Genomic DNA, 23,868 nt, shown 5'->3' with positions numbered 1-23,868 from the left:
AGTAATAAATGAGATTACGAAGAATTTTAAGCACCTTAAACACGATGTTGTTACTATTATTGGTGCAATATGATTTTTATTTGAATTATACATCATTTTATGGCTGAATTTGACTAAATACAATCTTGTTTATGAAAATTTGTTAATTTATGCACATATTTTGTATATTTATTATCCAAATTAATGAAAATATAATACGGGTTTTAAAATCTTTCAACCCGTTGGATTAACCCGAACCCTAAAATTCTGAATCTTGAACCAGAATTTGTAAACCCGAACCCAAAAGAAACTTTACAACCCGCCCCAACCGACCAATTTAACAGATCTAGTTGCATGACCCATAGAACGTAAATTGATTGCGAACTCGTCGGCCTTAGGCGCTGGCCGGTTTTCCCCAAAAAAGAAAGAAAGAAAGTCGAATCGTATTCACCGCCTTTCTTCCCTGTACTTATCACACTTCACTCTGTTCCTTCTCAAAACTCTTAAACCCTATTTTCTCTCTCCTCTTCTCCCCCATCTCAAATGAAATAGACAAAGAGGGTTTATCAATTTCTTCGTCTTCCTCAGCTCCACTTTCTCACTCCTCCCTTCTGAAACCCTAGGGTTTCCTCCATTCCCATTAAACCATGTATCTCTACAGCATAACCCTACAAAAACCCACCGGCATTGTTTGCGCCATTAATGGAAACTTCTCCGGCGGTAAGGTCCAAGAAATCGTCGTCGCAAGAGGCAAAGTTCTCGATCTCCTCCGCCCCGACGACAGCGGTAAGATCCAAACCCTGCTTTCTGTTGATGTTTTCGGTGCAATTCGTTCACTAGCTCAATTTAGACTCACTGGTTCGCATAAAGATTATATTGTTGTTGGGTCCGATTCGGGTAGGATTGTAATACTAGAATACAATAAGGAGAAAAATGTGTTTGATAAAGTTCACCAGGAGACGTTTGGGAAGTCGGGTTGTCGCCGTATTGTTCCGGGGCAGTACTTGGCAATTGACCCGAAAGGGAGGGCTGTTATGATTGGGGCTTGTGAGAAGCAGAAGCTTGTTTATGTATTAAACAGGGATACTGCTGCTAGGTTGACGATTTCGTCACCTTTAGAAGCTCATAAGTCGCATACTATAACGTATTCCATTTGTGGGGTTGATTGTGGTTTTGATAACCCTATATTTGCGGCAATTGAGATGGATTATTCTGAGGCTGATCAGGACTCTACTGGCCAAGCTGCGGCTGAGGCTCAGAAACACCTTACTTTTTATGAGCTTGATTTGGGTCTTAACCATGTTTCTAGGAAGTGGTCTGAACCGGTTGATAATGGTGCTAATATGCTTGTTACGGTGCCTGGAGGTGGGGATGGGCCAAGTGGTGTTTTAGTGTGTGCTGAGAATTTTGTGATTTATAAGAATCAAGGGCATCCGGATGTTCGTGCTTTAATTCCTAGGAGATTGGATTTGCCTGCTGAACGCGGAGTTCTGATTGTGTCTGCTGCAACTCACAAGCAGAAATCAATGTTCTTCTTTTTGCTTCAGACAGAATATGGCGATATATTTAAGGTCACTCTGGAGTATGGTAATGAGGGCGTTTCAGAGTTGAAGATCAAGTACTTTGATACGATCCCTGTAACGTCGTCATTGTGTGTGTTAAAGTCTGGTTTCTTGTTTGCTGCATCCGAGTTTGGTAATCATGCTCTGTATCAATTTCAAGCTATTGGAGATGACCCTGATGTAGAGTCTTCCTCTGCCAGGATGATGGAACTGGAGACTGACGAAGGTTTCCAGCCTGTGTTTTTCCAACCAAGGAGGCTTAAGAACCTTCTTAGGGTTGATCAAGTGCAGAGTTTGATGCCAGTAATGGACATGAAAGTGTTCAACCTTTTTGAGGAAGAGACTCCACAGATTTTCACTCTCTGTGGACAAGGTTCTCGTTCATCTTTAAGGATATTAAGGCCTGGTTTGGGAATCACTGAGATGGCTACTTCTCCACTTCCCGGTGTTCCGAATGCAGTTTGGACAGTGAAAAAAAATGTTAATGATGAATTTGATGCTTATATTGTGGTTTCATTTGCCAGTGTTACTCTTGTCCTCTCAATTGGTGAGACGGTTGAAGAAGTTAGTGACAGTGGTTTTTTGGATACGACTCCTTCTCTTGCTGTATCTTTGATTGGTGACGACTCTCTCATGCAAGTACACCCTAGTGGTATTAGGCACATTAGGGAAGATGGTCGTATCAATGAGTGGAGAACCCCTGGAAAGAGGACGATTGTCAAGGTCGGGTACAACAGACTTCAAGTTGTCATTGCTCTCAGCGGAGGAGAGCTAATTTACTTTGAGGTGGATACGACTGGTCAGTTGATGGAAGTGGAGAAACATGAAATGCCAGGAGATGTGGCTTGTTTGGATATCGCCCCAGTTCCAGAAGGAAGACAAAGATCCCGGTTTCTTGCAGTTGGATCGTATGATAATACTATTCGTATCTTATCTCTGGATCCTGATGATTGTATGCAAGTGTTGAGTCTGCAAAGTGTTTTCTCACCCCCTGAATCTTTACTATTTCTTGAGATTCAGGCATCTACTGGAGGTGAAGATGGTGCTGATCATCCTGCCAGTCTTTTTCTTAATGCTGGTTTGCAGAATGGTGTTTTGTTTAGGACAGTAGTGGACATGGTAACTGGTCAACTCTCTGATTCCCGTTCTCGGTTTTTAGGGCTCAGAGCCCCAAAACTTTTTTCAATTATGGTGCGAGGTCGGCGTGCGATGCTTTGCCTGTCAAGCCGTCCTTGGCTTGGGTACATATATCAGGGACATTTCCTTTTGACACCCTTGACATGTGGTACACTTGAATTTGCGGCCTCGTTTTCATCTGATCAATGTGCTGAAGGTGTAGTTGCTGTTGCTGCGGAGGCTTTAAAGGTGTTTACTATTGAGAGGCTTGGTGAGACATTTAATGAAACCGCAATCCCTTTAAGGTACACTCCACGAAAATTTGTGTTTCAGCCTAAGCGGAAGCTGGTGGTGACGATTGAGAGTGATCAGCGAGCATTAACTGCCGAAGAACGTGAGGCTGCACAGAAGGAATGCTTTGGTGCTGGATTAGATGAGAATGGTAATATTGAGATGGAGAATGGTGATGAAGACGAAGATAATCAGCTCTCCGATGAGCAGTATGGTTATCCAAAAGCAGAGAAAGAGAAATGGGTTTCTTGCATCAGGGTTCTTGATCCAAGAACAGAGGAAACTACCTGCTGCTTAGAGCTTCAGGATAATGAGGCTGCATTCAGCATATGTACTGTAAATTTTCATGACAAGGAGTACGGGACCCTACTGGCTGTCGGTACTGCAAAGTCACTGCAATTTTTCCCCAAAAGATCTTTTGAGGCAGCGTATATCCACATCTATCGTTTTGTTGATGGTGGAAAACTTGAACTTTTGCACAAGACCCAAGTAGATGGCGTACCACTGGCTTTATCTCAGTTCCAGGGAAGATTACTTGCAGGAATAGGACCTGTGCTCAGGCTTTATGACTTGGGAAAGAAGAGACTGCTAAGGAAATGTGAGAATAAGCTGTTTCCCAACACAATTATTACTATACATACTTACCGTGATCGTATCTATGTGGGCGACATCCAGGAGGTAAGCTCTTCCGTTTTCCCATCTTATGTTAATTTTCTGGGTCTTCATTCATTTTTACTGATATAACTAGTTTTGAAGCCCGTGCGATGCACGGGTTTGTCAATTTTCGTACATCTTTTCAAACTGGAGCATAAATATTTTCTTAAGATCGATTTAAAATATTACACTCATAGAAAAAATGAACTTATAAAATGATTAGTTCATGGGACAACTCTAGTAAGATTATTATTTCAACCAATCAAATTCATTGGGTCATTTAATTTCTCACATTTTTCCATTGGGGCATTAAATTTTTCTCATTTCCCAATATCAGAATGTTGATAAAAGTGAAAACATTATAAATAAACGTAATTTATCTCGTTTAAATAAAAAAGTTGAGGAATTTTAGTGCAAATTAATTATTTGTTAAAACGCGTGAAAAATAACAAACGTAAAAAAAACAAAAAGAGACGGAGGGAGTACTTTGTAGTTAAGAGTAATAAGAGTAATTACTGATATTCTTCTGATTTATTTGTTACTTCTAAAGTGAGATGTCATTGAAATCCTCTTTATATTAGGCGTCCGCTTAAGCTCACACCTATTTCTTTCCTTGCTTAAAGAGACCTAGGCGAGTCAACACAACCATAATGTCCATAAATAAAAGACATCACCAAAATACTATGGCATTGGAAAAATTAACTACTGAACATTGCACTTTTCAGGCAAAACAAAAAAATGCATGTATTCACATGTTTGTTGTAATCTCTTATCTTTTATCACATTCATAAGATAATAAAATATATTTATACGTTGAAATCTACCTCTTATCATGTTATCATATTAAGTGGTTTGTTGAAATCTGCCTCTTATCATATTAAGTGGTTTGAAGCTTATTTGTCTCCGACGAAAACTTTATTATCAGTTTCTAATACGACATGACTCGTTATAATGTAAAAGTGATGAATTTTATGAAACGGAGGGAGAAGTATAATAGCATGGAGTAATTGTTTTAAACATCAAGCGTACATCGGTACATTCTTGTGTGTATCCATTAATTAATGAAGCTTTACGTACAATACAATTAGTGAATTAGGACATTTTTACAAAAGATTACAAATTAATCCCATTTACATTGACTCGTATTCATACGCTTCAAGTTGTACTTCTTAATCAAAATCTCATCAATCCTCCTAACCAGAATCCTTCTAACCAAGAAGCTCTCAACCAGATAACACCCCACATCATGTAAAACACACAAATCCTGACACAACCGCACGGGGTTCGCTTATATCATGGCTTTGGTACCATAAAAATACCATCTTCCTACGACAACAACATGAGGTGGTAGAGGATAAGGAGGAGGATAAAGAAATAGAGGGATATATATACAAAAAGCTGGTAGAAATAGGATAAATTTTGTTGGAATCTAATCTTTATCATAAGCTAAAATATTTGTTAATATAATATATATATATGGCCGTAGGATTGGTGCTAACATTCCAACAAATTTGTTTGGTGCCAGGATTCTAACATAATATACGAAAAGGTAGACGCAGGATTTGGTGCCTAACATTCTAACGAAATTTAATTATGGCAGGGCTCTAATATATTATTTAATTTTATTTTTTGATAAACCTAAAATATTAGTGTGTGATGACATGGAAATCCTACGTGGACGCTCTAAATACTCTCCAAAAAACTCCCCTTTATTTATATATATTAGATTATCTATCAGTAGTATAAAAATTTGATGATTGCTGTTCTTTGTTGATACAATTAAAAAAAAAAAGGGAAGATGGGCTTTCTACTGCCTTTCCCCCACTCCCTCTCCTGCTGAGACCTGACCCTCTGATAAGCACTCCCTCTATTCCATCGTGACTGTTGGAAAAACTGACATGAGTTAACGTTAACACTTGTCCGTTGCACATCTGTCCCAAAGTTTTACTTAATTACCTGAAGACCCTTTTACTAATTGTTACCTACTGTCTAGAATCCGGCTTCATTATCAACATTAAACAATGCCTTTTAAAAGGGTATTGCTAATGTCAGGGAAGATTGGGAGGGGGGGGGGGGTGTATGCTGTTTTACCTCTATGTCTATAAACTTCATAGATAGGCTGTTTAGTTACCTTTGTTCTGAAAGGCAACGGCTGTCTACTTTACAAAAGGCATGAAAGTGAATTGTTTGATTATCTAATTTGATTCACTTCATTAATGATGAGAACTAGAGAATAGTTAACTGTTCGGCTCCATTTGATAAGGACATTATTATGACGTTTTGGGGGAATATAAAACCATGCCAAATACAAATTGGTTCTCCAAACATGATTGTTTCTGATTTTTAGTGTAAGCTTTAAGAATTGTTTCCTACGTTCCAATATTCTACTCCATGAGAAGACTAAAGTGAATAAATGTCTAGTGATCAACAATGTGTGCCTAGGGTATTCAGCCTCTGGTTTGGTTAGGATTGTTGGATACTGAAATGAAATTAAGGACTCGGAGACCCATTTAAAAAGGATTAAAAACTCTGTTGTGGACTCGGGGGCATGTCAATCATAATAAATAAATAATTTATATCAAATTTACATATTAGGGAATTCTAGATAGTTGGGCTTAGTGACTACAGTAACCAAGCGGTTAATCAAATGTGTTGGGATTGTGTGAACGAATATGTCTGAAAGTCCATTTTCCGTCATTCCCTCCCTCTGTCTACCTCCTCCCTATTCCCCTTTATCTTCCCCACCACAACCTACTGATTATCTCCGCTGAAGTCTAATTTCCCAAACTCAATATATTATTTACAATTTTAATCTAGATATCAATTGCATTTGAACCACCACCATAAACCAAACTTCTTGGCCTCCATAACTGCTGAGAAATTCTAGGATTCGCAATAGCCTATGCCGTCATCTTAAACCCCTCCACAACCGTCATCCTGGTGCACCCCCGTCGAATTGTTGGTATTGCAATTGATATTGTCATTTGCTGTATTTTGGGTCTGGAGCTTGTAAGGGTGTTGGAGTAGGCGGGGATGATGCTAAAGAGGTTGAAACTAAAACAAATGGTGGAAAGAAGGGAGAGACAGAGAAAGGGCACACCAAGTGTTCCCCAATGTCATGTGCTACCCGATCAAGTAAGCAATTAAGGAGCCCATTTGATAATTTCTTAAGTAATAGAGAGGAAGCTAAAGATCATTAATGGTGGTCGTCCTCCATTGATGAGGAGAATTGGAGGAAAAGAGACTAGAGAGTCAAAAGTGTAAGGGTACCATGTGGAGAGAATTTTATTTTTGTTTATTTTTGTGCACCAAATAGAAAAGTTCAAACTACAAGGGTACCATTACGAGTTATCCTTTATATTTAAAGAACAATAGATAACATCACCAAAAATTATCTCCTTAAACTTTCTGCACTGACAAGTTTTCAAACTGATGTGGTATGAAGGGATTTGTTTATGTAAAAAATTCAAAAATATATCAAAACTATTCAGAATAGTTGGTAATACAGTGGGTTTTTAATTTTTATTTACTGTTTTTTTCATGTGAGTTAAAAATAAAGAGTAAAAGTTGTATGGAAAATCAAAGGACTCCTTCGTAACCAACAAAGGCTGAATATTTGAATTCCAAAATGGAAAGAAAGAGAAATAAATGGTTAGTAAATCTGAGGTGTGTTCCACTTTCCCACACCTACCCAGCTACCCCTACCTTAAAAAAAAGGGAAAAAAGAGTTCACAACAAATTCAAAGAAGACAAAGCCTCCCGTTGCTGGAGAAGATTGCCAACAAGTATGTGGGATTCTTCTCATATAATTCATTTCAACTTAAAGGCCCCAATGTCGTAGCTCTTGTTTTGGTGTATCTCAACCCCACTTCAATTGTAAATCTGAGGTTGCTAAGCTCCCAAAACTCTGGATGGGTTAGGTCGTGTCGACACTAGTGTGGCATGGCAGAGTTCAATCGCAGATGTGTGTTAGCGTAGACCGCCATACTATAATTTGAAGTAAAAATTAGTACCATATAGAATTTTTTATGTGTATTGTACTTATTAGAGTGACATACTTTAATTTAAAGGTAAATCAGTGCCCTATAGATTTCCAAAGTTACAACAACAATCATAAATTTCTTGAACTCGCCTTGACACCAGTCTACCTATCCGGGTGGGAACACGGAATATGGGAAGGATAAAGTGGCCTGGACAATTAGTAAAGGCCCGAAATCTTCTTTATCTTGTAATGTCAGTGGTATGTTTTTCTCCCCTTTCTTAATTAAAAGTGTGATTCAATTGAGGGCTCGCTGTCAGTGGGGGTGAGGTAGGTAAATCCACGTAACCACTAATGAGTATTTCTTCTCTCCTTGTCTCTCTATTTTATCCTTTGAAATTCTAAATAGTAATTTGGGATGTTATCAATTTTCACACAACATTTCTTTGACTTACAACGTTCATTCTCTTTTGCTTGTCCCATTTCACAAAGTGGGGTGGAAGATAATAAAACATTAATAAATGGTTGAGAGAATAGAATAAAGTAGAAGTGAGTAGAACTTGTGAAAGCGGATGAAAAAGGAAAGTGAGTAGAAGTGTAGAACTTCGGAAAAAGAGTTAGTATTTTAGAAATACTTACAAAAGTATAGATAGACAAATAAATCAATAATTTCATTAAATATCGTGACCCCGAGTGCATTTTTGATATCTGGACACTTCTTTTATGGGCCATCTTTTTTTTCCTCCCGTCTTGGATTTTAGAGTTTTCTAATTCCTATGTCCAAACCTCGGTTTCATACCAGAATATCTGAGTCCAAGCAGCATAGCCGGACTCTTTTGAGCAATGTTATATTTTCTTTTTAAGGTAACAGTGTATGTTACATTGTTACATACCATGTCTGTCATTAATGATAACGTAATTGCATTAATTATATTTCCAAAAATAAACTGTGTTGTTGACAGACTTAAAGGATCTACATAAAAATAAGACTTGATTGGAAGGTCAATTTTGGAAAGAAAAATGACGTAGTTTTCTTTCTGATATTTGAGTCCTTTTAGTCCACTTGAACCAGTCTCTGTTATGACTTATGAGTTATGATGCAATACCTGTAAGGTTTTCAACTCAAATGCGTGATGGTAGCTGCAAATTTTTACAATTTCACAAGTTCTTATATTTGGAAATGTTTCTCTGTGACCTTTTTTTAAAAGCTTCTTGCCATCTGAAAGGAAATTCTGTATGAGTCGGCATCTCAAGCTTTTTAATTGTGTAGATTTGGTTGTTTGGTGTGTGTTTGGTCCATTGACACAGTTTTATCTTTTGGTGGTTGCAGTCATTCCATTATTGCAAGTATAGACGGGATGAGAACCAGCTGTACATATTTGCCGATGATGTTTACCCTAGATGGCTAACTGCATCACACCATGTCGATTTTGACACAGTGGCTGGTGCAGACAAGTTTGGGAATGTATATTTTGTTAGGCTACCTCAGGATGTCTCCGACGAAGTTGAAGAGGATCCAACTGGTGGGAAAATAAAATGGGAACAGGGTAAATTAAATGGAGCTCCTAACAAGATGGAGGAGATAGTTCAGTTTCATGTTGGTGATGTTGTATCCAGTTTGCAGAAGGCATCTCTCATACCTGGTGGCGGGGAATGCATTATTTATGGGACTGTGATGGGGAGCTTGGGGGCATTTCTTCCTTTCACCTCCCGCGATGATGTTGATTTCTTTTCTCACTTAGAAATGCATTTGAGGCAGGAGAATCCACCTCTCTGTGGCAGAGATCATATGGCTTATAGATCTGCTTATTTCCCTGTTAAGGTATGCTTATTGCTTCCTAATGCTAGATCCACATCTTTCATGTAATATTGAGCCATAAGCCTTTATCCTTGGAATGAGGTAGCAAATAAGGGGTTAATCTGAATTGAATAAAGAGGTTGTGAATGAGTGAAAGCTGTTAGTTAGTATATGGTGGATTAGAGAGGAAAAAGACAAGGTAATAGATTGTCTATGTGTGTGATAATTACCTACTGCTTCAGGATAATCCACTGCCTTCAAATGAAAGCAGTAGTTTTCTCACTAGTGCCTCTTTCAACCCCTTGAGCCTTGGCTAGAATAAGTAATAGGTGGGTAGAGTGGTTGCATGTCCTTTAGATAATCAAATCTTCCTTTTCTCTAAATTGTCGGGTTCTTTTCAAGTAATTTCTTTGCAAATGTTTAGTCTATTGACTGCTGAAAAAATGTGCATGATTTTGTAGGATGTGATTGATGGCGATCTGTGTGAACAGTTTCCAACGTTGCCAATGGATATGCAGAGGAAGATTGCAGACGAATTAGATAGAACTCCTGCAGAGATTCTAAAGAAACTGGAAGAAATTCGAAATAAGATTATTTGAGGTAGATGATGTGGAAGGTATTGTATTTTCTATGATTTATTCATTGTATGAAAATCAGTGCTAGTTTCTTTTCAAAGATTGATATTATGTTTTTTTCTATCTGAACAATTTTACCAGCTTGCATTTTATACTCTATGGTTATGCTATGAAATTAGGGCGACTTTCATTTGTATACTTGAATTTTTGTCATCTCCTATTTGGATAATTGTACTTGCTGGAAGAATCTTTAAATTTGAAGAGCACTCTTGAGTGTTGTCACTTATGATTTATGTTGTGTCAGGATGTTTGCTTTAGGTTCATACTACTTCTACTTCTAAAGGATACTTAACAGCTGTTTGCTATTATGCTAGAAACAAGGAGAGGAGACAATATAACTCCCCATCTTAAATTCTTAATTTAGACTGTTATGTATATATATTAAGGAAAAAACAAGTTGGATGTTATATTTTAGATCCGAGTATATTTACCCTCGTTTTAGATTAACTTTCTGATCTATGCCTCTATGAAGGACTGGTAGGAGTAGAACCTAAAAGTAAACCAAGGTGGTCATTTGGAATAAAAGTTGTTTATAGGTAAGTTATAAAGACTCTGCAGTTCTACTGCGGGTCTTGTGGCCGCAGTTACTGTGAAGAGAGGATATAGAGTGTGTAACCAACTACCCATGCCATGTGTTGTCCTGGTACTTTCTCAAAATTCTTTCTTAACATAATTCAACTCAACGCTACATAATCAATCGGCAAACAATCACAATGTGGAAGTTATGAGATCTTTTACCTATTCGTTGGCAAGTAGGTGGAAATCGGGTACTGGGTGCTTACCAAGTGTCTATCCACTGCCTTGATGCTCTCCATATGTTTTCTATCAGAAGTTCACCATGATGTCGGCCTAGAAGAGGTGGTTTATTCTTGTAATGCTGTTCAATTGTATCTGAAATTGCTTTTTGTTAATTGTATCTGAAATTGCTTTCAGTTTGGTTCACTGGTCCCTCACATAGTGGTGAATGCTTACTTCTAACCCTTGGTCCGCTTAACAGTGCCCATGAAGTCTTTTAAATGGTTGTAATGTAATTTGGTTTTTGTGATCACCTCTTCCCACTCCTGCACTCTCCCTCTCTCCCTATTCTCTTCCCTGCTCCCTTCCCACCCCACTTGATTCTGGGGAAAAATCTAAACAGCGATGAAACCTTTCTTTCTTTCATCCCCTTTTACTCCTTTGGAAGTCTACCCTTTTCTGATACTCTCTCCCTGGATATGAAAAAACAAGGAAACTTTGTGAAGGTTTTTTTGGGTGTTATTTTATAGTCACGCAAGCTGTAATTTCTGTATTTGTGTTGACGTGGTTTGTAACCATTGTCACCTAATTGCCTAAATACCTAACCATCCGGCTAAGCATACTGAATCTTAAACTTTTGGGGATTTGTTTATAGAATAGAAAATTTAAATAAACTAGAAAGTACTGATTTTATCTCGGTTCAGTTTGTGCACAAGTAATTCCATGAATAGTAACTTGGATTTTACTTATCTCACCCGTTGTAACCGTACTTCGATTTTTGGCTGGGTCACAAGAAAAAGTTGAATCGATCTGTAGGGTGGCAGGTAACCCCTTAAGGGGACGTTTGGTTGGCTTGGGATAAAGGGAATGAAATCAACAAAGGGAAAGAGAGGGAATGGAAATTAATACCCTTTGATGTAAGGGGTTGTTTGGGTGATACTTGGTCAGTTGGTCACTCAACCCTTCTTCAATCTTTCATCATTACTCTGTCATTCTCCCTCTCACATGGTGTCTCTTCCCCCACCTCTCCTTGTTTTGATCGACGCCCCTTCATGTTTCGCTGCTGCCCTAGCCCCATACACCCACCCCCCGTGGCTGCCCTGTCCCCATTCATCGCTCCCGTCCTTATGTTTCTCTGTTCCTCTTCTTTTCACCACCAACACCATAAAAGTTTAAGTTTGAGGTTTTAAAGGTCAAATACGAACATGAGAGGGGTGGGTCAGTTGAGGTTGGTGGTGATGTCAGCGGCGTGGTGGTTTTGGGGGTGGTGGGGTCAGTGGTGGGGCTGGTCAGGTGGCTTGGGTGGTGGAGCTGGGTGGAGGTTTGTTGTTGTAAGGTTAGTCAAGGATGGTAAGAATGGTGGTCAAGGTGCGAGGTGAAAGAGAATGGAAATACCTAGGAGCCTTTGGGGGAAAGGGGGAAACAAAAGAGGGTAAAGGGAATGACAAATGATGTCCAACAAACAACACCAAAGGGAATCATATCAGTTGTTTCCCTTTTCCTTACATGAATACCCAAAGTTTTTCATGCCGTGTGTCCAATGGAATCTTGAGTGAATTTTGGCTTGTGTAATTCATTCCAGGTCAGTTCAAGCTTTCCTCTGTGACAAAATATACCATATAATTGCAAATTTAAATCAGGTATTGCTGCAGAGAACTTTCATATCCTTTTTCTTCCTATGCCTGATACCTTAAATAAGCTGACTTATGATTTATCGTACTGGATCTTATTTTTCCTTGACACCATATGATATTTTTCAGAAGTAGTCAGCACCAAGTGCAGGATGCCTGACCTGTAAGCAATCATTAGAACATACCTTGTTCATAGAAATTGAGCAAATGAAAGCATTTTTCCATTCAGAATGTAGATTTACCTGTGCATTTTGACAATGTAATGAAATTTTGAGGGAGCTAAAGGCGAACTGTGAAAGTATTTGGAAGACTGAACTCTAGAATAGCAATCGCCTCACAAAAGCTGTTAGTGAATGCAGGTCAGGGCCAGGACTGGTCATAGCAAACACCTTTCATGTGATTATCTTTCTGTCTGTGTAGATTTTATTGTCGCTAGATGACTTGAGATATTTGGTTCTGCTTTGGCTTGTAGTTCCTCATATATTCTTTTGTGTGCTTATTGGTGCATTTTATGTCCTTATTTTTCCAGTGGTGTACATGTTTCAGTAAAAAAGGATAATATAAAAAGGAAGCAGTACGCTTTCTGTTAATTGAGCCATATAGATTATACATCTTTCAAATTATAATTGTTAAACCAAAGAATACAAAAAATTTAATTCCTCTGGGGATGGAAAATGCTTTTTTGCATTCATGTTGCTCTTCAAAAGTTTGACTATTTAAGACCTCTAATGTGCTTTCCTATTGTCAACATACATATCAAACCAAAATCATCTTTTACATTGATTATTTGTATGCGACTCTGAGTATGTATGTGGTTTATTCCTCATATTTGATTCCTGCTCATCTTGACTTATCTAGGAGCAGCAAATTCTGTGAAAATTCTATGTTCTTTTTATGTGAAAGATGTTGCATAGAAGATAAATGCTTAGATGGACTGTTAAGAGAACTAGAAAAGATTGATGTTGTTATATGTGGTTACTGTGATATTAGTGTGTTTTACTAAGTTACACGCTGTGAATTTTGATGCTGATTTTTCTGCACACAGGCATTTGTGATTTGTGCCATTGCGCCGTGGCCGTAAAGTTACATCTGGTTCGGAAGAAGAATGGTAGCAGCAAAACTGTGATTAGATGATCCTTGTTATATGTGACTGCTATCCTAATCATGATGATAGCTAAACGTGTATCTTTTTAGTCATAGAATTAGGTAATGGGGACTTGTTTATTTGTTTTAGTGTGCCAACTCAATTAGTATGCTGTATTCTTATGGGTGTATATTATCTTTACAGGAAATTTTGAAACTTGATGCTTTAGCTCAGTTATTACCCAAAAATTCATCTTCCGAAGAAATATCTTAGGAATCCATGCAATATTTGGAAAATGTAGTTTGGTGTAATAAAAATTATCATGTATCTCTAGATCTCTTCTGTAAGCCGATTCTTGAAGAGTAAAATTTGACTCCATGTAAGGATAAAGAAGTTTCGATTATAGTTCTAAATAAAAACTAACTCCCGGAGATGGCCCTGGGAATATGGTGGAATAGTAGGCCAACACAGCACGTGTTACGGATCTTATATTCTTATGCACCCAATTAAATTGTCCCTAAACAACATGTAGGTAGCATGTAAACATTATCAGAAGTACTACGTAGATAAATATCTTAGGGGCCACCCCGGGAAAGGATAGTAAAAAAAGGTACTGAGGAGGACATGGAATGAAAATGTGATCGTCTCTACTCTCTAGTTACTGGGATATATCTATTACCATCGTAGTATGCAATTGCAATTGCAATAGTATGCAATTGCAATTGCCATTGCCATTGCCATTGCCATTGCTGGTGTAAACCCTTGTTTGCAGAAAACAGTTCTTAGGACTCGCCAATTATTCTTATTCTTATTCATGTCAAAGTCTTCGGGGTTGTAACTTGTAAGATATAGTAGAAGATATTTTTCTTATTCTAAGTGATGACTGATGAGACTGTGACTGGTTGATCCATACAAAAAACTGTCTCTTCCATCTTCAATGCTTCATACTTCTTCCCAGGTCCTATGCTGATTCCAAGATGACTCCAATGCTTCCCTATCAATGGATATATCATATATGTAAGGAGTTCAGGACTGTCCACTTCAATAGCTTCCATGTCGAAACATCGAATGAAAATCTTGTCAGACTTCATTGTGATTTGTGTAAGCTTCCATTTTGGTTGCCCTCCTTTGCGGGGGAATTAATATAAAAACACTCAGGGTCAAAACTAGAAATTCAAAGGGGCTGTACGTTCATGTTTCCTTATTCCAAGGAACCACAGAGTCACAATCTTAACCTGAAAAATTACAAGACATCGATCGTACATATGAAAATATAATTTTTTAGTGTATATCTTAATCAAGGTAAAGACAATATATAAAAAAGAAATTACATTACCACTTAAAAGAAATTATTTTGATGTCTACTTTTTCTTTAAAGAAATTAATTCTCTACATAACATAATTTTACTTTCTTTAATATCTTCGCGCGCATCCTATGTATATAAGACTAGCAACTATATATTAAAACAACATTACGAAGTACATACCAAAGCAAACAAGGCAGGTTTGCCCATATAAGAGGTTACCCTTCCAGGAGCTGGACAAATTTGAAAGACAAGAGAGAGAAGGATTTAGGTGCAATTCTCTCAACTTTGGAATGCATATATTTATAGGCTTTATATAGCTGGCCATATTTTTTTTAACCAAGTTTGATCGTTGACTTATATACCCAAAACTCCTAAGAGATTATTTATTACGGAGTACTCCAATACTCAACAGAACAACTCTAATGGTACATCTTAAGAACCTGTTTAGTGCTTAGAATAATAATAAATAATAAAAATGTATAGCTACACGCTCATCATTGGAGACCAATTTTTCTTTTGCCTATCTTTTAAGTTGTTTGATTGCCAAAAAAACCAAATGCAAGCTCCACGCAAACTGTGGCTTGTGTTATGTGTTATGTGTATAACACATTTTAGTACAATTTATTGTAGTTTCATGGGAAATGTTTAGTCAAAGTAATGTGTTGTGGAGCGTGAAATTAACATGGTGTAATATTTAAGAAATAAAGGAGGAAGTGTAAAGAGAATAAAAGACATGATCATCACAGCATATTATTTGATTTAGAGAATTGTAGCCAACTTGAATAGTTGACTTCTTGAATAAGTAATAGTTTTTGTTTTACAAACTACATACTACAAACTATTAAAGCACTTAGATCTTTATAGACCATTACAGACTTTGCATTGCTAACAAAATAAAAAAAACATAGGCCACAACACCAAGAGGGAAGTATGCTCTCCTTGTGTCATCCCATGGTTGTTGAACCTGTCTTGTTTACACCACCAACTAGGTGCTATCATGCCAAGACTATTTATGAGTGTGAATCCTTTATAAGAGATGGCGTAGAAGCAAGGATGATTACCCATTGGAGTCTCCTTCAAGAACCTGTAGAGCTTGAAAGACAAGGAAAGAACCAAAAAGATAACAATGTCCCGAGAAAGGGTGAAAGACCTTGTGAATTTAACACAAGCTTCATGAGTCAATAAACATGACTCGGGTAGCATGCTAAAAACCCCCAATAAAGGGGGAGCAGTGCTCAAATTTTAGTAACTTCTATGTTATGAGTCTTATGACACACCAAGACACAATACATGCTTTTAATTATATAAGACGGTCTTACACAAAAAACCCACCTTGATGTCATATAAGTTAAGCAATAAAATCGATTAGTTAAGCAATTGAATTACTCCTTAACTACCCTTTAGTAGTTAACGACTTTTCCTCTGTATGTATTCTACATAAATCTTCCTCATGTCTTTTGTCTGCCATGCCTTCCCATCAATATCATTTCCTCTTTCCTTGCAAATGTCTTTCTGCACCTAAAAATCAAGACCCAAGCTAGCTATTAGCTATTAGCTATTAGCTATTAGCTATTAGCTAATAGCTAAGCTAACAAAAAAATAAAAAAGGTTAAGGTTAGAAATGGGGGTGTATATATATTAAATGAATTATCCTACGAGTCGATGCAGTATTTGGTGTAAAGATCTGATGCATCTCCAGATCTCTTCTATAAGCCAATCTTAAATATCCAAATCTTTACATGTTTTTCCTACTTTTCTGTTTTGAATTTTGAGGCACGAATCGTATGCATTTAGGTATTGAAAATTATATAACCAATGACTGAAATATTAAAGTTGTGTGATTGAATTCGGCATTAATGCTACATACTACAAGACTACAAGATAAGTCTTAACGGAGTATACACTAGCACGCACTAAGCTTGTCCGTCTAGTATAGAAATTATAGGCCTCAACAAGTGAACAAGCTAGCTATATAAAACAATAGTAAAGGTTTTTTACCTTTTTATATATGTGGTTGGTCTAGATTTGTTGCAGGGACTAGCTTGAACATGAGTTGAAGGAAAATGGTCCTACTCGTAGAAATAGTAATGAAAGAGCACATGACTATGATAATAATGGCTGCCCGGCCATAACGATTTATGTGGTGTTACAGTGTATATACCGGTCACAAATGCCACCATGGTGCCACTGCACATAGAAATAGTATACACATACACTGTAATCCAGCAATACAATCGACATATAACGGTTAGAAACCATAGACCATATCAGGCACACCAACACCAACACCAACACCAACACCAACACCAACACCAACATGGACGACGTACACATTGCATATGCGTCGATCTGCTAGTAAAAACACTAAAAATGATGGTTTTGTTGCCAGGTTTGCAATATAATGCCAGTATTATCGTCCAGTCCACACCACCAGGTACTGTAAATCCAGCTGCAAACGTGATTCTTGCTAATAGTGCTGCCACAACGGATAATGCGGTACGCATTTGATCCAAATTTGCTAATAGTCCTTCCTCACGAGTCACGAGTGCTTGATGCAAAGGTGTTTCACCCTTCGAATTACGTGTATTCTTGAGTTCCTCAATAGATGGATGCTTCAACAAGTTCATGTAATCTCTACAAGTTAATTTGCCTTTTAATGTGGTGAATTAGAGGAGTGTCCGCATCCTTTTGGGAAACGCAAACTTGTTGTAGATCTTCACAATTATCAATGAAGGCTAGTACAGCCCATAGCGTCTCAGCTTTCTCACATGCTTTTAACCAATCGAATCGAATGCTTCTTTTTCTATCAATTAAGTTAGGGTTCATCAGCCGCTCTACAACCCATTGAATTGTTTTCCTTTTGCATTATCAAGGGCAGTTTTTCCTGTTGTCAATATTAGTTTAATTTAATTTAAAGGAAGAGAAGAGAAAGGAAATGAAACTTAAAAGTGAAGATTTATTAATCATGTTTTATTTCTTTTTCTTTCCCATCAAATCCTATATAATTTTTGCAACCAAACATAGGAAACCACATTTTTCTTTTCTTTCTTTTATTTTCCTTCGAGTTCCTTTCTACCAAACAAAGACGTACTTATTTTATCCATTTTTTTCTTAATTACATCTACTCAACTTTTTATATATCTACCTTGTTTTATCCCTATTTTATTATATCCATCCACTTTTTATTTTGTCTTAATATTTGTGCAAATAGTAACCGTAAAATCATCATGAAATAGACATAGAACATCAAAAAAAACAAAAAAGTGAATTCGTAAAAGGTATATATGCAGCAAAATATTGAATTACCTGGCAATTGCGATAGGCTATGAAGCACTGTTTTTCCCTTTGCTTTCCGCAACATATTGAGATTAACATCTTGAGTTCTCAAAATGAATTCAACAACTTGTGCAAAAATCCATGACCAACAGCAGCAAATAGAGGGCTCTCTCCACTATCGCTAAACATTTGACATAATGTTGCATCAACTTGTTCCAAGTAATACATCGCAATGTCTTCCTTTTTTGGTTATATATAGCAACGAGCAAAGGCGTATGTTCATATTTATTGCCCATTCTCCAAGGAGGAGTACTACTGGTAGTATCACTATCAAGTATCAACCGACTCAGATATCTCTCCTGTTGTTATGCTCTGTTCTTTGTAGGCTTTTGTTTATGCCAAAATTCGTATGGAGACGACTTTCGGCTAAGATCGACACTAACTAAGCAAAGAATTAATAACACAAATAAAGGAGACACGACACCGAGAAGTGTTGACGCGGAAAACCCAGGAATAAGGTAAAAAACCGCGGATAGCTATGAGGCTATCAATCCACTAAGTATTCTATATGATTGTTTATGCTCTTCTTTTCTGAGAATTGATATTGAAAATCTAAAGTACAATGATGAACGCTAAAGACAGTTGATAGCTTAAGAGTTTTAGTGCTTCAGTGAATGTCCCTTCATCACGCCGTTCTTTATGCTTTTATATGCCAAATGCTAACGGTTCTATTGGTTGGGAAGATCCCTGGAAGATAGGGATTCCTCCTTGGCCGTTGCTCACGTCTTCAACAAACTCCCTAATCTTCGGTCAAAGCTTGGACCTCTTCCCATCTTATGACGGCGTGGCCCATGTTGGGCTTCTGGGCTTGGAACTTGACCTATCTCCTCTTGTCGCCAGAGCCTTGTCGCTGGTCTTACGTCGCCCAGGCTTTGTCGCCTGTCGCTTCACTCGACAGGCTCACTTGACACGACGCCACCTGCGACACGATGATACCTGGATGGCACGACAATATCAGACGTCAAAGCAGTTATGTCGTTAGTCCAATAAAGTGGGATAACAGCTTTGTAGCCATCTATAATCGCTCTCGCTCTCGTTATTTTTAATTTCTTATTTTTTCTAGCCGCAGTATGTAATGGAGTGTCTTTCCTATCCTTCTCTGTGGTTCCGTAGATTAAATCCGTGAAGACTTTGGTCCTGCCTCTTGAAACTCCTCCTTTAAAAGAACCTTCTTAATTGGCCAATCATCCGTCATTATTTCCGCCCATTGGTGAAGTATATTGTATCCCTTCTTATCCACTGCGTCAAATCATGTTTGGACCCTCCTCAGCTCCTTTTTAATTCGTAGTAGCAATTCTAATACTTTCTCTGCATTCCAAAAGTTTGTTCTTATGAGCTAGAGTTTGACATACAGTACGTTAGATAACTAGTTAATGGTCCCGGCAATGTCCGGGCAATTAAATATTAATATTTTACGCCCTACCAAATGAAGCCATAATGAAAGAATTAGGTGCAAAATGAAGGGGAGTGGAACCATCTTTGCCACTAAGGCTATAAGAGTAAGAGGAATCCATATTCAATATCTTCTCAGCAAACTGATTGCAACCTTTTTCGACCGCTATGAAAAGTGGGCTATTTCCCTCTTTATCTTTCTGACAGAGGAGTCCTTGTTTAACTTCTGCCGGTAATATATCCATGGCTTCTTCGAGAAATTCCATTTGTGCATTCCGTATCGCGAGGTGAAATATGTTACTCCCGATAACGTCGTCGTCATTACCTTCATCTCCGGCCTTAATTTGAGAAATGAAGTAATCTGGTTGTTCTGACCCAACAACGTAACTTCTCTCAGGAAACCTACAGCTCCTGAGCATGCCGCTTTTCTCAGCTCCCAATTCATAGTCATCTTTTGCTTTTTTTAAAAAAGAAAAAAAAACTACCAAAACAGGTTGATTTGTGTTAATTTGAGACTTTTGAGTTGTTGTTTTTTTTAGTTTCATTAGATTTTTAAGAAGTTATTCAAAAATACGAGTAAAGATATTGAAGCCTAAGAATGTTGTACATGCATCTTACATTCGTATTAAGTATATTAGTTTAGTAGACTCAAAGAGTTTATTTTAAATGATAAAATAGAAATAAACATAATTACAGATAAGTGTTATAAATTTATGTATAAAAAAATTTGGATAAAATATATTCGAATATATCCCATTAAGTTTCAGAAAAAGATAAATAATGATATATTGTAAGCTAATTTGTGTTTACATATATAATTGTAAGCTACGTATGGAACACAAACTATGAATTTTTTAAAACACATTAAACCATGCACAAATCGTGCAGTCAGTGACTAATTTATAAATTTCAGCCTTTCACATTGTGTGGACTTGATTAAATGTGCTATTTTGATCTATAAATAACTTTGATATTTTTATAATTAAGTAACATTTGAAAGTTGAATTGAAAATTTTAGTTCATGTAAAATATCCCCTGATACTATCAAATAATTGTCATGTAATTCCATACTCTACTCAATTAGCAATATAATTAACACAAGTAAAATGTCAGACCATATTTCATGTGACCCCTACCATCTAGCATATTATTAAGTACAATTGACAATTAAGTGCCAAACGATCTAATAGAAGACTAGGTGTTAGGTCAATTTTCCCCCCTCACATAATCAAATTGAAAGAATATTTTCCGTAACGTTTTCATTAACCTCAAAGGGTATTTATATCGACCAATTAAGTTGGTATATGCGATAGAATAGATAATGAACAAGAGTAAAGTTCTAAAAGACATTAATTGTGGCAAGGGTCATAGAATTAAAGAGTCGGTAAAAAGATAATACAAGATAACTTTTGCTAGGAGATAAAATAGATAAATAAAGACACGGTCAAAGATAACATGAGATAAATTTACTAGGATCAGCTAATATGCACGATTTTACTCCATAAAAAGTAAAAAAATGATTCATTCATTCTTTTTAGTTTATTGACCCGTTCAACGCACGAGCTTAATTCTAGTTACATATAATACATACATGTTCTTCAAATGAATCTAAAGATTTTTTTTTAATACGGAACTATTTTTCAAATACAGATCTTATTACAGAACCAGTTACATTGAGGGTTCAACATGAAACTCATCACATAGTGTGCGTGAAACAAACGTATCTCTGAGCTTACACGTAGCAGATATCGTACCACCCAATACATCACCTAGCTCTTCGCTTCCAACACTGTCATTTTTAGCAACCGTGATATCCACACAAGCTAATACCGCATACTGAAATATTGTGTAGGTCACAGAGGCGAGTCCATAGCCGTTAGAATTGCATTCTAATTGTTGTTCTGTGTCGTACTTGACCTCACCACTAAAATCCAAAGAAAAAATACTCCTTAATGATAACAACATCTCGTTTCCTGTCTTTGAGACAAATTTCAACGGAGAAAAACTTTGGTAACAAAAGAGGGCGGCTGTGTTGGGATACTCGAAGAATAACTGATTTGTGGTACAATAAATTGACAGTCTTTGCATCACTACAATCTTGGTTGAAGAGATAGTACTCATAGTCATTATCGTCAACGAGTTTAATGTGACCATAAAGTTCTATACATGGATCATCGTCGTAGAATTCTTTGAATTTGTCCTTATATATGCTCACAAAGGATAGCTCAAATACAGGAGTTCCTGAAACGTGGTATCGTTCACGGTACCCTGATGCCGATGCCTTTAGCATCTCAAGGAATTCCGTCGTAAAAGGCTTTTGCGACGGGGCTAACAACCAAACAAAGACGGGAACAACCGTCACAAATGTCTTTTACGACAGATTAACTACGAGATTTTCTATTAACGACGACCCTCTTTTATGACGGGTTCGCGACAGGAAACCCCGTCGTTAATCAACGATTATTGGCCTTTCGCGACGGGATTTCCCGTCGTTAATGGTACAATTTCTTGTAGTGTCAGCTAACAAGGAACGAATCCAAAGAGCATCCTGTACCATGTATGCAACAGCGCGGTACTCTGCTTCTGTGGAAGATTTGGAGACAGTGGGTTGTTTATTTGAGCGCCAGGAAATTAGGTTTCCCCTAAGAAAAATCGCATAACCGGTGGTCGAACGACAACTATCAGGACAACTTGCCCAATCCGCATCGGAGTAGGCAATCACGCGGGACATGTCCGGAGCGGGGCGAAGCCATAGACCGTAGTCTGAAGTACCCTGCAAGTACCTGTATATACGCTTAACAACCAACAAGTGAGATGTGCGGGGTGCATGCATAAATTGGGAAACTAAATGCACATCATATGTAATATCAGGTCTTGTTATAGTCAAGTATTGTAAAGCCCCAACCACACTGCGATACTCAGTAGGATCGGATAATAAATCACCGTTTGTAATAGAAAGTGTGGTACGACTAGGTTGAGGTGTACGCACATGTTTAGCAGTGTGTAGATGAAATTTCAGAAGTAAATCATGAACATATTTCTTCTGACACAAAAATAAACATTTGGAAGTACGTATCGCCTGGACACCTAGGAAGTAGTGTAGATCACCTAGATCTTTCATAGCAAACTCGGCATACAAAAGAGATATGAATTTGGTGATCAAATGAGCCGAGTTGCCTGTGACAATGATGTCATCAACATAAAGAAGAAGATAAACAATAAATTTGTCACGACGAAAAATGAACATAGAATAAATCGACATGTTGGAACCACCAAATAATCCACATGTGGGGCTTGGGTTTTGATGAAAGCCTTCCAAATAACCAAATTGGCCAGGGAACACGCCATCTGGTCCAAAATTGCCGAGACCGAAGCCATCAGTTAGGCCACCGTGTCCACCAGAAGGGGAACTACCATGTTGTGCCGAGCTAACCTCGAATAGACGCCGTGGGGTTGGGTATGAGGGATGCCATGTGAAGGTAGTTGCGTATTGATGTTCGCCAACATGTTGTGGCTGGGTGACACCAACAGCCGGTGCGCCAGTGGTGGGGCGTGGCTGCGAACCGGACAAAGTTGCGTGGATGTTTCCGATGGGTCGCTGCAGGGGAGTGAAGCCTTGCGTAGTGGTGGCCGGAAAATTCATGGACGTCGTTAATGGAGATTATCTTCAATTATATGTCAAAGTCAACGTCTTTAATATTTGTAAAGTTGGGCTAAAGTGAAACAGAGCCCAGCAAATAATCTGATCCTTGGAACTTGCAAGTGCAAATCAATTAATGGGGTTTAATTTTCAAGAAAGTCAAGAGTTGCAATTAAAGATTACGTGCTTGGTAATTGCAGATCAAAGTATGCGGTATTTGCAATTTTCTCGATAATTGCGAACTTAATTGTAAAGAAAATTAAATTTTGGGTTTTTGGATCTAAAGGAAAAATCTAGGGCTCTGATACCATGTGAATATAATGATACGACTTACCCTAATACGGGTGCTGAAATCATATATATAATAATATCGTACAGTAGTACAATTACGAGTATACCCTTAGTATCCTCTATTAATTATATATATACTCCGTGTTCCGGTGTTGAAACAATGAGTTTCGGATGAAGACCCTATTCGTTGGTGTGGAAGATCTAGTTTGCTTGTGAGAGTTGTGTCCGAATTTACCTGCACAATGAACAATGTAACTGGCCTCGAGGGTGTTCTGAGGAAATCCCCTCCGGTGCCTAAGTAAGAACAATGCTCGGATTCTAGAGAGAGTTCTCTAGATAGTAGTCTTAAGGAAATAAATTGACGTACCTTGAGGTGTGAGCATTGCCGGCTTATTTATAGTGTTTGTGTAGTAAATGCCCCATAGGTCATTTATTACT

At 37.7% G+C, this 23,868-nt stretch overlaps 1 protein-coding gene across 3 annotated transcripts; it reads left to right on the top strand.

Annotated features, from left to right (window-relative positions):
• Positions 1–382: 382 nt before the first annotated feature.
• LOC110774983 (spliceosome-associated protein 130 A) lies at positions 383–13,799 on the top strand. Of its 3 annotated transcripts, none has more exons than XM_021979591.2 (4): positions 411–3,626; positions 8,912–9,403; positions 9,841–9,979; positions 13,426–13,799. In XM_021979591.2, exons 1-3 carry the CDS (start codon positions 627–629, stop codon positions 9,976–9,978), a joined length of 3,630 nt encoding a protein of 1,209 aa, XP_021835283.1. In that variant the 5' UTR covers positions 411–626; the 3' UTR covers position 9,979; positions 13,426–13,799. The 3 variants fall into 3 exon arrangements, with proteins under 3 accessions (XP_056693066.1, XP_021835283.1, XP_021835282.1); XM_021979590.2 differs by having other exon boundaries at positions 412–3,626; positions 9,841–9,995; XM_056837088.1 differs by lacking the exon at positions 13,426–13,799 and having other exon boundaries at positions 383–3,626; positions 9,841–10,245.
• Positions 13,800–23,868: the final 10,069 nt, after the last annotated feature.

Source organism: Spinacia oleracea, chromosome 1, assembly GCF_020520425.1.
Source record: "Spinacia oleracea cultivar Varoflay chromosome 1, BTI_SOV_V1, whole genome shotgun sequence".
Classification (NCBI taxonomy): domain Eukaryota; kingdom Viridiplantae; phylum Streptophyta; class Magnoliopsida; order Caryophyllales; family Amaranthaceae; genus Spinacia; species Spinacia oleracea.
Note: the sequence above shows the minus strand (reverse complement) of the source record. Positions and strands in the feature narration are given on the sequence as shown.

What these genes read in the sequence shown, in the direction of transcription:
- LOC110774983 (XM_021979591.2), top strand. Translation starts at nt 627, where the DNA reads ATGTATCTCTACAGCATAACCCTACAAAAACCCACCGGCATTGTTTGC. An exon ending in ATGTGGGCGACATCCAGGAG is followed by an intron (nt 3,627 to 8,911) that starts GTAAGCTCTTCC and finishes TGGTGGTTGCAG; the next exon opens with TCATTCCATTATTGCAAGTA. An exon ending in CTGCTTATTTCCCTGTTAAG is followed by an intron (nt 9,404 to 9,840) that starts GTATGCTTATTG and finishes ATGATTTTGTAG; the next exon opens with GATGTGATTGATGGCGATCT.